Source organism: Cebus imitator, unplaced genomic scaffold (assembly GCF_001604975.1).
Source record: "Cebus imitator isolate Cc_AM_T3 unplaced genomic scaffold, Cebus_imitator-1.0 Scaffold128, whole genome shotgun sequence".
NCBI lineage: Eukaryota > Metazoa > Chordata > Mammalia > Primates > Cebidae > Cebus > Cebus imitator.
The window spans coordinates 2,312,096-2,325,975 of record NW_016107443.1 but is presented as its reverse complement, the minus strand read 5'-3'; the positions used below and the strand labels follow the sequence as shown (position 1 = coordinate 2,325,975).

The following is a 13,880-nucleotide window of genomic DNA, read 5'->3' as shown; positions in this document are numbered from 1 at the left end:
GTTCCTGCTCTCAAGGTGGGCACTACTTCTGAAGGAAAAGGGTAAGAAAGGTAAACTGCTAAGTGTGATATACTTCATTGATTGATTGATTGACTGACTGACTTTAGAGACAAGGTCTTGCTATATTGCCCACGCTGGTCTCAAACTCCTTGGCTCAAGTGATCCTCTCACCTCAGCTTCCCAAAGTTTTGGGATTACAGGTGTGAGCCACTGCCCCCAGCAAGTGTGATATACTTGACAACTGCTTTTACAGCAGCTATGAATGCGACAAGGTCTTTAACTGTGATTTGGCAAAGAGGTTTAATATATTTGAATTCTCTAACTTTTTGAGCCAACCAAGGAAAGAAACATCATATGAGTAGCTCTAAGTCTTAAGCCCAATTTCATCATCAGAAAATTACTTTTTAAATTTTATTTTTCCTTGTAACCAAGTTTAAAAATAGACTGGGAAGTACACCCCTTTGGAGAAGTTGGAATTGGCATAACGGTATGGGAGATGTCACAAAGGTAAACACTAGCCCTGGAATGGAAGGAACTACAAGTGTAGTTTTTTTCTTTTAATGGACCATGCTTTTTATTTTTAGAATTTTGAGTTATGTTTTACTCTGGCGTATCTTCTATTGTTATCAAATAGTTTAAGCTGGGCCTACCAAATGTGGACAAGATGATAGTTTCTAATGTAAATTTCCTCGGGAGCAGAAAAGGCTTCTGGAAGCACACAAGGCATCCCATTGTAAGGACACTCCTTTGTGCTAGTTATTTTCTGGCTCTGACTTGAGCTGGCTCAGAGGGCTTCTGCTCTGCGCCTACCACTCCTCGCTGAGAGCCAAGAAGTCTTTTCATAATGCCATCTGTCATAGGTATTCATGAAGGGGGCATGGAAAAATAAATATAAAAAGTTTACAGTGAGTTTTAATAGTTTAGGCGTCTTTCTGAATTATGGTAAAAAGAACTGAAAAGTTACAGATATGGTCATATATAAATAACTGTTTTATCCCTCCTCCTGTCACTGTGTCCTGTAGCTCTCCATATCCCATATATGAGCAGGATTTGGGATAACCATGTGGAATGGTTGGGCACACCTCAGCACACCATTCTGGAGAACCAACCCCACAACTGCAGTTTCAGTGTTTGCTTTGATGTTCACCATTCTCCTGTCTTTTTTTCTGCTTTCCTGCCTCACACTGAATGGGCACTTAATAAATCTGTTCTGAACAGAAAGGGAAGGAACACTGTCAGATACCAGTGTTGTAAAAGGAATGCCATCAAAGAGTCATCTTTATCTTGTTTGAAAAGTCATCTCTTGTGTTTGGCTTTGTGTGAATGAAATGGCCTGGCTCTGTGTCCCCACCCAGATCTCATCTTGAATTGTAATCTGAATTATAATTCCCATGTGTTGGGGAAGGGACCTTGTGGGAAGTGATTAGATTATGGGGCAGTCCCCCCATGTTGTTCTCATGATAGTGAGTGAGTTCTCACGAGATCTGATGGTTTTAGTAGGGGCTTTTCCCCACTTCACTCATTCTTCTCCTTCCTCCTGCCATGTGAAGAAGGACATGTTTGCTTCCCTTTCTGCTGCGATTGTAAGTTTGATGAGGCCTCCCCAGCCATGCTGAACTGTGATTGTCAATTAAACCTCTTTCCTTTATTAACTACCCATTCTCAGGTATATGTTTACTAGCAGCATGAGAATGGACTAATACAGTGAGTATTTGAGTATTCTGTGTGGATAGCTTCTCAGACCACCATCCTCTTTTATAATAGCTGCCAGAAAGCGAGGCCTCTGGACAGGGGAGCTTCATCATCTGCTAGAATGCAGGGAGCTCTCTCTGTCTCCTCCTACTACCCATTGAACCTGGCTGCCTTTGTGATACGAGAGTTGTATGTGGTATTCTTGGAGAGGAGATTTTCAGAGATGTGGCTTAAACTTTATTCTCCTTAGCATTGTCCTATAATTGGAAGCTCGGTGTTTGCATGTGAATTGGAATAAAGTAGGAGAAGGGATTTTATATTCTTGATTTGAGCAGGATCTTGGTCTCACATTCTACAGTCACAAAGAGAAACAGATACATTAGTCATTTGGGAACTAGATTCCCCTGGACTCCAATCCAGTGATTGCCTTTCCTGTAAGCATTAGTTTCTTCATTTTGGCAGAGAAAAGACAAAAAATTAGTTGTTCACTAACTGAAATCATATGGTGGTATCTGTCTTGATGCTGTACCACTGGATTTTGTACAGCTAGGAGTACATATGATACTCCCACTGTACACAAAAAATCCCAAAATGTTTATTTAGTGCTTTTGGCAAGAGAGCGAAAGGGAGAGGTAGTTATGTTATTAAATATTCAAAGGAATGAACTTTGTGAATTACTGATTTTTTAAAGTTAGGTTTTAAATGGAGTTAGGGATGTGGCAAGAGAGACAAAAGTTGACAACAGCCTGGTAATTACCATGTGTAGAAATAGATCCATAGCAATATAGATATAGCTCTATCCATTCAACCATATGCACATCCTTTCCCAGACCAAGCAGATCTGACTAATGTGGGTGTGTGTACTGGGAAGTCTTTAGTTGCCTCATAGAAGAAAGAGAAAATAATGGGCCAAATTAGGGAGCGGAACCTGAGAGTCTGTTCCATCCAAAGTCATATGGCAAAATGGGTCTGTTTGCAGGTCCCTTAGGAGGTGAATGTGCTGTGTCCTGAGCATGTCAACGCAGCCCCTAAGGGTATGGCTGGTGTTTGTCGTGTACAATCCACCTTCCTTAAGGCACCCAGGGGAGCAAGAACTCTGTGGAAGAGGCCAAAGGGGAGATCCCGTATCCTCCTCTCCAGCCACTGCAAGCCTAACATCCCTCTTCGCTGCCTGCTAGGTGGAGGAGAGATGTATGGATGTGATCCCTGATTGTTCTATCCACTTAGCCCTACAGTGTAGCTGACCTTCAGTTATCCATGACATACCTGTGTACTGGAGCTAGACATTGTGTTCATGAGGCATGCCCTTTGAAATTTGGGATTCTATTCATTTTAAGCCCAATTGACCAAAGATGTTTTCAGAGGTAGAGGGAGCTGGAAGGCTGATGGGAAAACAATAATTCACCCCCCTTTGTCTTTGTTCTTGTATATAGGGAAGGGCAGGGCCTAAAGGTTTTCAACCAGGCGTGTCTGGAAAGGTGCTTGGTGTTCAGGGTACATGCAGTGACTCAGGGGGCACTATAGACTTTGAGTGGGTAGTGGCAAGGGTTGCCAAATGTCCTTTAATGTGTGAGCCAGTCTTCTACAATGAAGAAACACCTCACCTAAAATGCCAGTAAAGGGAAACACTGAGGAGAAACAGGGTTTTGCCCTCTCTGAAGGCTCACACAGTCATGGGAGTCTGCCTGCTTAGCCTTCCGGGCAGTCTGAGCCCAGAGAGGCTAAGCCACGTTTTGTTTCCTTCCTGCCTTCCTGCCTTCCTGCCTTCCTGCCTTCCTGCCTCCCTGCCTCCCTGCCTCCCTGCCTCCCTGCCTCCTTGCCTCCTTTCCTGCTCCTTTCCCTGCCTCCTTCCTTCCCTGTCTTCTTCCTCTCTTCCCTCCCTCCCTCTTTCTCTTTTCTTCTCCCCTTCCTTCCTTTTCCTTCCTTCTCTCCTCCTCCTTTCCCTCCTTTTCCTTCCTTACTTCCCTCTTTCTTTTTCCTTCTGTCCTCCTCCTTCCTTCCACCTAGCCACCCCTACAGTGGCCAACTATCTTCCCCCATGTTTCCCTCAGTGATGTTGTCACATTGTCTAATCTAATGTACTCAAGTTCCTCTCTGAACTGAGTCATGTAGTAGCAATGACAAGTTCTTAGACCAGTGAGAATAGAGAAGGTAGATGTGTTTGGTGGGAAAGGAGAGGGAGAAGGAAGGAAGAAGAGTGAAAAAGATGTTTTATAATTTATCTAGTTATGAGAATAGGTCCCTCAGTCTTTAATCCAAGAAAAGGCATTAGATTAATACTAATGTACTCCCTCCCACATCTAGGTCAGTGGTTCCCAAATGTGAATGTGCACCAGAATCCCACAGAGGGTGTGTTCTGAGAGACTGCTGGGAACTATCCCCCGACTTTCTGATTGAGAAAGCTTGGGGCGGGGCCTGGGAAATTGCTTTACTAACAAGTTCTCAGGTGTTGCTCATGCAGGGACCACACTTCTCTAGGTCTAGGTTCTAGAGACAAGAGAAACACAGGGCCAATTCCCATCTCCGGAGCACCGGTAGGAACAGGCTGAGATGGGGAGAAACTCTGCCGTTCTAGACTTTTAATCCTGGCCCATGAAGGAGAAGAGAAGATTTGAGGGCCAGCACTTCCCAGAAGATGAGGATAATATCAGCTTCATCATCACCCCTGTTGCTGGGATCCATGCAGAGGCCAATGTGCTGTGTTTTCTGAAATAGGAAGGAAACAAGCCACAGTGAGCTTTGCTTTTTTGTGTCCTTCTGTACCAAAGTAAGTGCATTGAACTGGTGGTCTTGGGTGATGTCTGGTAGATTGGACTTTTTGGCAAGCCAGGATATCAAAGATAACAGGCAATACTTTCTTTTGTTACCAAAGAAGGGGAAGTTATAAAAAATGGGCAGCCTGTTGAAGGTTTCTCTAAAGGAAGGCATCTGGTTTAATGCTCAAACTGTTACATGTGTCCTTTTATTTCAGGAAAGCAAACAAAGTCAGGAGTGGGGGACAGTGTTTACTATTGCCTTTCCTGAATTCTTTGTTCACTGATAGCAGAAGCACTGGTTGTTTTTGTTTTCCTCTTCCTAATGTGTTAACAATAGTAATGCTTTATTCCAGCTCCAGAACGGGAAAAACAAATATATTGGCAGGGTTGCTGCTGGAAGTGTGAACAGGAATGTGAATGAAATGAACACTTTGAGAGCTGTTATTTTTACTATCAATACCTGATTTTTCAAAATAATTCTAAGAACAGTTTTTCATCAGATTTGACCTGATGCCAGAATAACATCAAGCTTTTTTCATCCCTGATGTTCCCCTGGAATCATAAAATGTTATTAGTTTGAGTTCTTAGCGGCAGTTTAGAGGTGGCATATTATTTTGGGTTTCATTTTTTATCCAATATAGAAGGCCCTGCGGCATTAAATAAAAATGTCACCATGTAAAATGTAAAGGCTTTCTGTCACAAATGTTTTTAAAAATTCATGAAGGGCTGAGGATTTGATTTATCCTCTTTCTATGATTTATTCATATTTAATGTTAGGTTCAACACTTGAAGCATGAAGAACTTTTTCAAATTAAAAACTAGTGAATCAGTTTTATTTGAAGAAAAATTCCACCATGCCAGTTTTTGAATTATGCAGTTCATTCCTTTTCATGTGTTCAAGGGCCAGAGATGTTTGGTTTTCCCAGTGGGTGAAATTCTCACTGGCGAAACACTTCATTGTTGGGGGGAGGTCAATTTCCCCAGCTATGTGGTTGTGACAGCTGTTGCCCTGGTATCAATAGACATTTTCCCTCAGGCATTAATCATGATCACACATGTGTGGTAGCAAAGGGGAAGAGTGGGAACAGACCTCGCCTTGGGAACTATTGGGTTTGTGTGCTTCTTTGTTTTTGAGCTGCTAAGTTGCCTGCGTTTTCAGGAACATCTTTAGGCAGAGATAAGATCCAGTCTTCTCTATGGATGGTTCATAAATAATGATAATAGAATTAGCCACAAATGAAGGAAATGAAATGAACTGAAACTTATAATCTTTCTTTTTATAAACTAGTCACTAGAAGCATAGGGTCTGAGACACTGGATTTTTTCCAAGTCCTGGAGGCTTAAAAGACTGTAGAGAAAAGACCTTCTTGGTGGACTTGTTTTTCCTTTGGGGCAGGCAGGTAGATTTGCCTAGAGGATGTGAGAGTATCTCCCCGTTCTCTGGGAGGCAGGTGGAATTCTAGATGGCTAGACAGAGATGCACTAGGGTACACTGTGCTGGACATCCTGGCTTCTGCCTGTCCATCCACCTGCCTGCCCATCCTGCCCTCCTGGGCCTCCATTCCTGTATCCCTTCCTTTTGATTTCTTCCCTTCTACTTCCATTCTTCCCACTTGCAGTGACTTTTTAGCATCTCCATTGGGCCGACTATTGTACCTCCATAGATCGAGTCAGCTTCTTATAAAATGAAGGGAACTATGCCTATTTTCTTTACTAAAAATAGTCAACCTTTTATAAGAGCATCAAGGAAGAAAGAGAATAAAAGCTACTGAGTGCCTACAAGGATAAAGGCCTTTTTAACCTAGTTTTCTCTTGTTTGTCATTGAGGATCAAACCTATTAAAGGGTGGCAGCCAGTACACAAAGCAGGGCATAAACCAAAGAGTGTGGCTTTTTAAACCAATTTTGAGCATTTTGTCATTATGATCTGGATCTTATTCCTGTGCTTAATGTAAACAATTATCTTGACAAGTAAAATCTGTTTTTCCCCTTAGACTATTGGGAAGAAGTTACCTGCAACTACAGCAACTCCAGACTCGTCGAAAACAGAAATGGACAGCAGGACAAAAAGTGAGTTTCCTTAGTTATCTATTTCACATTTAAAAGCATTTAGGGACTTCAGAATAACAGAAATGTTTTTTAGAAATCCATATATAACCTGGATAGTTTTTGCAAACACATCAGAAAAATCTACACAATTGTGTTTCATTCAGTCCCCATCATTAGGGTGGGCATAAGTTAGATCCATAACTCTTGTTTTTTTTTTTTTCCTTTTCCCTTATTACAGAACGTGGTTCTCTCCTACTATATGTATCTCACTCATGTACAGAGCTAGGGTTTATCCATATATAATGAAAGCATTTTGCACAGTTAAGGTGGCTGAAAGATTTTAGAGAGTGCAATTTAAGTGCTTTAGGGATTCATGAGCCTTCAGGTCAGAGAGGCCTAACCACGTGATCAATATTACTTACCCTTTACTTCCCACCGGCATCTTCAACACACCTCTGCTTGAATAGCTCTAGATACCACTGCATGTCTGCAGGCAGGAGGCTCAAGACTTTTTGAAAGGATTAGGTGAATGAATGAGAGGGGTTAACTAGAACAGTGCTAGCCAATAAAATATCATGTATGAGCCATATATGTAATCCTAAATTTTCCAGGAGCCATGTTAAAAAAAAAAAAAAGGAAAAACAATTGGACTTAATTTTAATGTATTTTAACTGAATATATCCAAATATTATCATCTCTACATGTAATCTACATAAAATTGTTAAATGAGGTATTTTCATTGCTCTCTTCATGTGAAGTCTTCACAATCCCATATGTATTTCACAGGTGTAGTATATCTCAATTTGGAGTAGCCACATTTCAAGTACTCAGTAGTCATGTGTGCCTAGTGGCAACCATACTGGAAAGTGTAATTTTATTTTTTTTAGTATTTTCTTTTGAAAAAACATTTTTGTGGTTACATATAGTAGGTGTATATATTTATGGAGTACATGAGATGTTTTGATACAGGCATGCAATGTGTAATGATGACGTCATGGAGAATGGGGTATCCATCCCCTAAAGCATTTATCCTTTGAGTTACAAACAATCCAATTATACTCTGTATTTTAAAATGTACGATTAAGTTATTATTGACTGTAGTCACCCTCTTGTGCTATTAAATAGTAGGTCTTATTCATACTATTTTTTTGGATCCATTAACCATCTCCACCTATCCCCCAGCCCCTAACTACTCTTCCCAGCCTCTGATAACCATCCGTCTACTCTTTATGGACAGTATAGTTTTAGAGTAATTCTGGGGTCCAAGAGGGGCTTACTGTGCTTGAAAACAAACACAGTTCCAAATGCTTAGCTCTTCTAAGCACGTGGGAGAATCCTGGCTCCAGCCCAAGCCTTGTTCAGTTCTGAAAGCGTCTATTAACTACATCCACATACCTGGCCCTCTAGGAGCAGCATGGTGGGGGATGGGTTACTCATAAGAGTGGGTTTACAGGGGCTGGGTGTTATGTTTTGGCTGAGAGTCAGGAAGCCCATATTCTAAGACCAGCTCTGTTATTAGCTAGCCATGTGAACTTGGGCAAATGATTTTATTCCTCTGGCCTTCCTCTTCATCATCTGCGTTGACTGTGAAGTCAGAGGGTTATACTAGAGAAAACCCCAGGGTTTATCCCAGGATCTTCATCCTCTCATTCAGTTCTGAAAGAGGGGAAGGCTTCTGCATTCAGAAAATTAAGCAGCTGATGGAAGAGCCAAAAGGAAAATGTGAACAATTTAGTAGGAACATGAGAAAGATGTCTTTGGGTATAGATGTTAATATGCCTGTAAATGGTAGCAAATCAGGAAGGGGAATTACTACTGTCACTGAAGCCTTGAGGGATATTTATTGACAGACTCTTTTCATAGACATCCGGATAAGAATTTCTGCAGTTGGTCTGGGTGCAGTGGCTCACAGCTGTAGTCTCAAAACTTTAGGAGGCTGAGGCAGGTGGATCACTTGAGCCCAGGAGTTTGAGACCAGCCTGGGCAACATGGCAAAACCCCTAGCTGGGCACAGTGGTGTGTACCTGTAGCTCCAGCTTTTCAGAAGGCTGAGATGGGAGGATTACTCGAGCCCGGGGGGGTTGAAGCTGCAGTGATTGTACTGAGGTCACACCACTGCACTCTGGTAGGGCAACAGAGTGACACCCTGTCTTAAAATAAATAAATAAATAAATAAATAAATACACACATACATACATACATACATATATGTTCTGCAGTTTCACCCCACACACTGTCTCTGGTTGTCAAGAGCAAATTCTGGGGTAATTGTTCTTCCATGATTTCCACTTAGTACCACCCCAGCCACTAAGAAGCCCCCTAAAAAGCCCCTTTCACTTGAATCATTTCCCTGCTTCAGGATTTTGATGTGATACCTATGTTTAGGTCACAGGCCACAGAGTAACTGAGCAACTACATATTAGAAATGAGCAACCTCCTTCCCTCTACCTTCTGGCCAGAAGACAAATCTATGACAAAAATTGCCCAGCAGTGCAGAAGAGGGTAACTCCTTCCTGCACAGATGTCTGTCTCCTTAGCTCACATCAGGGTTAAGAATTGTGATGATTTAAAAAAATGTTCATATGAGTTGGTATTTTCTGAGTGAAAGTGCAACTCATCTGATCAGGATTTATTTAAACAATTAACATTATCATCCCTACCCCCTCAAAAGAAAAGCTTTTATGACATTGAAATTCATCGGAAACTCATGCTGGGGAACAGATTGGCATAATTTTCATAACAAGAGGAATACCATCTAAATATTCATAATGAAGTGCCCTGAGGTTCCTCCAGCTTGCCACATCTGGAGTTTCCCTCTTTCTTATTATAATTGATGCAGATTTGTGGCCTCCTAGGATAGAAAAACAGCCCAAAGAAAGGACTATTGAATATTTTTCTGAACAAATAGTTTAGTCTTATAGATTCAGAAGATGAGTTGAACTGGTGGGTTGGGGAGAAAAATCCTTGACAGAATTTGTACAAGGGCAGATCAGGCTTCTGCATAAATTATGACTGCAGGACAAAGGCTGTTTTCCCTGCTAAACCTCATCTCACTTCCTAACTGGACACTCATACCACCTTTGCAATCCCTTTGTTCACTGACTTGCTTCTTAGGAGTTGTCATCTGTGATGGTGACAAATGGTACCTCTTTGCTCTTGTCAGATCATTGTTCCTTTTAGGTTGAGGCTGTATCTTCTACTTGATATCCCCACCACACAGCCTAGAAAAGTGCCATGGATTCAGTGGGCACCTAAAAAGTGGTGGTTGAGCAAATGGAGAAGTATAAATGATTTATTATTTGTCAGGCTCTAGATTGGACAGTCTTCTAAAAGCTATTAGCACTATGCATGGTGGCTCATGCTTGTAATCCTAGCACTTCATGGGGGCAGAGGCAGGAGGATCTTTTGAGCTCAGGAGCTTCAGGCCAGCCTGGGCAACAACTACAAAAATAGAAAAAAGTAGGCATGGTGGCAATGCCTGTGGTCCCAGCTACTTGGGAGGCTGAGGCAGGAGGATCACTTGAGCCCTGGAGGTCAAGGCTGTGGTGAGCACCACGATCGTGCACTGCAGTTTGGGTGACAGAGTGAGACCCTATCTCAAAAAATTTATAAAAATTAAAAAGCTATTAACCATTGGTCTCCTTTGCCAAGTGTATATATACATGTATATGTAAGCCCCTCACAATGAGACCTTAAACACGATGGTAAGAAACGTCTTTCAAAAGTATGTTTCAAGCACCTGCTTTAAGAGCCCTCTGCATGGAAAACAGTTCCATTCACTATAAGAAAACAGCACATAATGTTTCTCTTAAAAAGTATGCTTAGATTTAGCTCTAAAACACGTATATATAAACCCCTCACGCACAATGAGATGCAATGCTAGAGACATCTCTCAAAAGCATGTTTGAAACACTTGCTTGCAAAGTTTTCTGCTTGGAAAACAGTTCCATTCACTGTATGAAAACAGCACATAAGGCATGTCTACAGAAGCAGGTAGATTTAGCTTTTAAAGGTGTATATGGAAACCACATATAATGAAACTTGAAACACAATGGTAAGGAACCTCCTTCAAAAGCACATATAGAACACCAGCTTACAGAGCTCTCTGCTAGGGAGGCAGTTCCATTTACTGTTAAAAGAAAAAGAAAAAAGACACCTTTGTTCCTGTAAGACTCTTGAGCTCGTTCTGGGGTCTGAGTGGTTAGCAGTGGTTGCCCATGTTCCTTAGCTTGCTGGTGTTCCTTGGGACTTGCCAGACCCTCTCTTCTTACCAGCCACTGCTCTCCCAATCAGCCTAAGACTGTTACCGGTGGAGGGTGTCCAGGTCCTTGGCGTCTTGAGCAAAGAATTGGACAAAATGCACAAACAAAGCAAGGAAAGAATGAAGCAACCAAAGCAGAAATTTATTGAAAATGAAAGTACACTCCACATGGTCGGAGCAGGCCCCAGTATAGGGGCTCAAGAGCCCTGTTACAAAATTTTCTGGGGTTTAAATACCCTCTAGAGATTTCCCATTGGTTACTTGGTACACACCCTATGTAAATGAAATAGTGGCCCACAGTCAGTCTGATTGGTTGCAGAAAAGTTTGATTGGTGGCCCATAGTTAGTCTGATTGGTTGAAGTGAAGTTACAAAGTTACACTACTATGCCAACATCTGACTGGTTGCAGAAAGCAACTAATCAGAAATAATTTCATTTTTCCATCTGCCATGCAGAAAAGGGGGGGTATTTGCCTCTGGTCCTTTTGTTACTTGGGTGTGGAAAGTTGGGGCTTTCCTTTTGATTTAGTTCTAGGAAGTTAGTGTGAATTAGCCTTAGGTTCCCTGCCTCCAGACCCTATTCTGCCTCACGACCACCAGGGACAAGCCTGTAGTCTGATGAATTCAGGTTTATTGGCTCATTGCGACCAGGGAGACTGCACACCAGGGGACATGTGGATGTCACACCAAGCAAAAGAAAAAAAATAGTCTTTACAGATTTTGAGAAGGGGTAGAAATTAGTGAAATGTAAATAAAATGGTGTTTTGATAGGGTCAGTGCAAAGCAGGCCTGTGTGGCAAGGGGTCAGCATCAGGTCTTGACTGTGAGGTGGATTCAGGTGCTGTTTCTTTGGCAGCTACCAAGTGAAGATAAATGTGCAGTGCTGTGTCCAGAAACTCCTTATGTGAGGTACTGCACTTGGGCTGGAAATAAAGACTGCTTCTCTGGATCAAGTGACTTAGTTCCTTCAGGCAAGAGTGGAATGTTTCATTCTACCTGATACAATTTTTTTAAAAACCAGGTTTCTGGTAGTTTGTCTCTAAAATCACAGACTTTGTCAGGGAGTGAGAAAGTAGGAGCACTCAGAGAAGGGGATTGTTGAGGACAGTTTGCAGCTACTGCATATGCTTGGGAGAAACACTGTTTCCTGATTACTTTACAGGTGGCCTTATCTGTGTCTGTTATCCCAGCCTCAATAATGGCTGGGCAGATTGCAACCTACTCAATCTGGCTCATTTTTGCTTTCTCACCATATGTTTAAATAGGAAAAAAAAAAACAAAACAAAAAAAAACATAAAGGTTAACTCTCTTGTGTTGGGTTTTCCTCAGCCTCATAATATATAACCAGGAACTATTTGATTCTATTTTTTCAGCCTGAGTGTTTTTGCTCACATATCCTCACCCAAACTCACTCATTCTTGGGCCTGAGGATTTGGGCACATCCAGTTTGCAGCATCTTTCATATTCACTCCTTTAGTGCCTCCCATGGCTGCCGGGTACTGAAACCCCTCACACTTGAAGTCCCAGCAGTACCTACCTCTTCCTAAGAAGCACCTTTAATCACTTGCCCCCCAACACAGACATCGCTGTCTGGATTCAAAGTGGAAGCCTTCTCGGGGGTGCCCAACCTACCCTTGTGGCTTGAGATCTGCATTTCAAATACAGTTGTCTTGGAGAAAAAGGTTATCTCCCTTTGTGTTTTCCTGGTAGGTTTTCTTTCTCCAGAAGACTCTCCAAGGAGCTTCTTCTCATCTTAGCAGAAGATTGTACCATTGAGAGGAGTAGTGATCTAGCCCCTGCTCTATTGTAGAGACCAGAAGGGCTTTGCTTGTCAGATTTTCATTTCTTCTTTTTAAAATGTACTTCTCTTTTTAGAAGAGAGTAAACTGTGTCATAATTAATACTTGTGAAATAATTTGAAAGTCAAATTCCCAACAGTGTCTGAGACTGAAGGTGGTGGTTTGGAGTTATGGTCAGCTTCTCCATAAAGCAAGGCGCTGGATTGGCGTTGACAGACATACTGATGGATACATCGTGTTTCATTTCCCTTTCTAAATTTAAATGTAGACCAGGGCTTCTTCACCTTGGCAGTATTGACGTTTGGTCTTGATCATTCTCTGTTGGTGAGCGTTGTTCTGTGTTCATTGTAGAATGTTTAGCAGCATCCCTGGCCTCTACCTACTAGATGCCAGTGGCACTCAACCCCCATTCCCTGCCAAGTTCTAATAAGCAAAATTGTCTCCAGGAATTGCAAATGTTTCCTGGGAAGCCCTAGTTTCAAACTGCTGGTATAGACTGTAGTAAGCCCCACGAATAGGAATTGTGGCATCCCTGTTGCCTGGCACGCAGTAGACACTCAGTTGTTATTTACTAAATAGATGACAAGCCTAGTATGTATTTCACTACTCCTCACTAGCCCCAGATCCTCAGAATCTGACCCAGAACTGGAGTTCCCATCTAAATCTAGCATACGACACACCCACCCCCAGTGCTATCACCATACTGGTCCACCCTCCAGGTCCCCACAACTGTCTTACTCCTTCCTAGAATTAAACATTTGCTAGTACTACTAGACCAGTGGTTTTCACAGCATGGTCCCAGAACAAGCAGCAGCAGGAGCATCACCTAGGAACTTGTTAGAAATGCAAATCCCAGCCCTACAGAATCAGAAACCCTGGAGGTAGGGCCCAGTTGATCTGTTTTTACAAGCCCTCCACCTGGCACTTGAGAACCACTAACCTAGACTATGTTTTTTTTTTTTTTTTTTTCCCCCGAGACGGTGTTTTGCTCTGTCACCTAAGCTGGAGTGCAGTGGCACAATCTTGGCTGAGTGCAACCTCTACCTCCCAGGTTCAAGTGATTCTTCTGCCTCAGCCTCCCTAGTAGCTGGAACTACAAGCACCCACCACCACACCCGGCTAATTTTTGTATTTTTAGTAGACATGGGGTTTCACTATGTTGGCCAGGCTGATCTCAAACTCCTGACCTCGTGATCTGCCTGCCTTGGCATCCTAAAGTACTGGGTTTATAGGCAGGAGCCACTGTGCCTGGCCAGACTAAGGTTTTTAAAACTTCCCTGATGAGAATCACCAGAGTGTTTGTTTAGTAAATAGATTCCTGGCCC

The 13,880-nt window shown here is 42.3% G+C and overlaps 1 protein-coding gene across 13 annotated transcripts in view; it reads left to right on the top strand.

Annotated features, from left to right (window-relative positions):
* SH3KBP1 (SH3 domain containing kinase binding protein 1) overlaps nt 1–13,880 on the top strand; it is a 383,287-nt gene that overhangs the window by 246,511 nt on the left and 122,896 nt on the right. For all 13 annotated transcript variants that reach the window (XM_017540642.2, XM_017540638.2, XM_017540641.2 and 10 more), the window contains one exon: nt 6,442–6,517. In XM_017540642.2, coding sequence (XP_017396131.1) covers nt 6,442–6,517 — 76 coding nt within the window. The remainder of the gene's footprint in view (nt 1–6,441; nt 6,518–13,880) is intronic.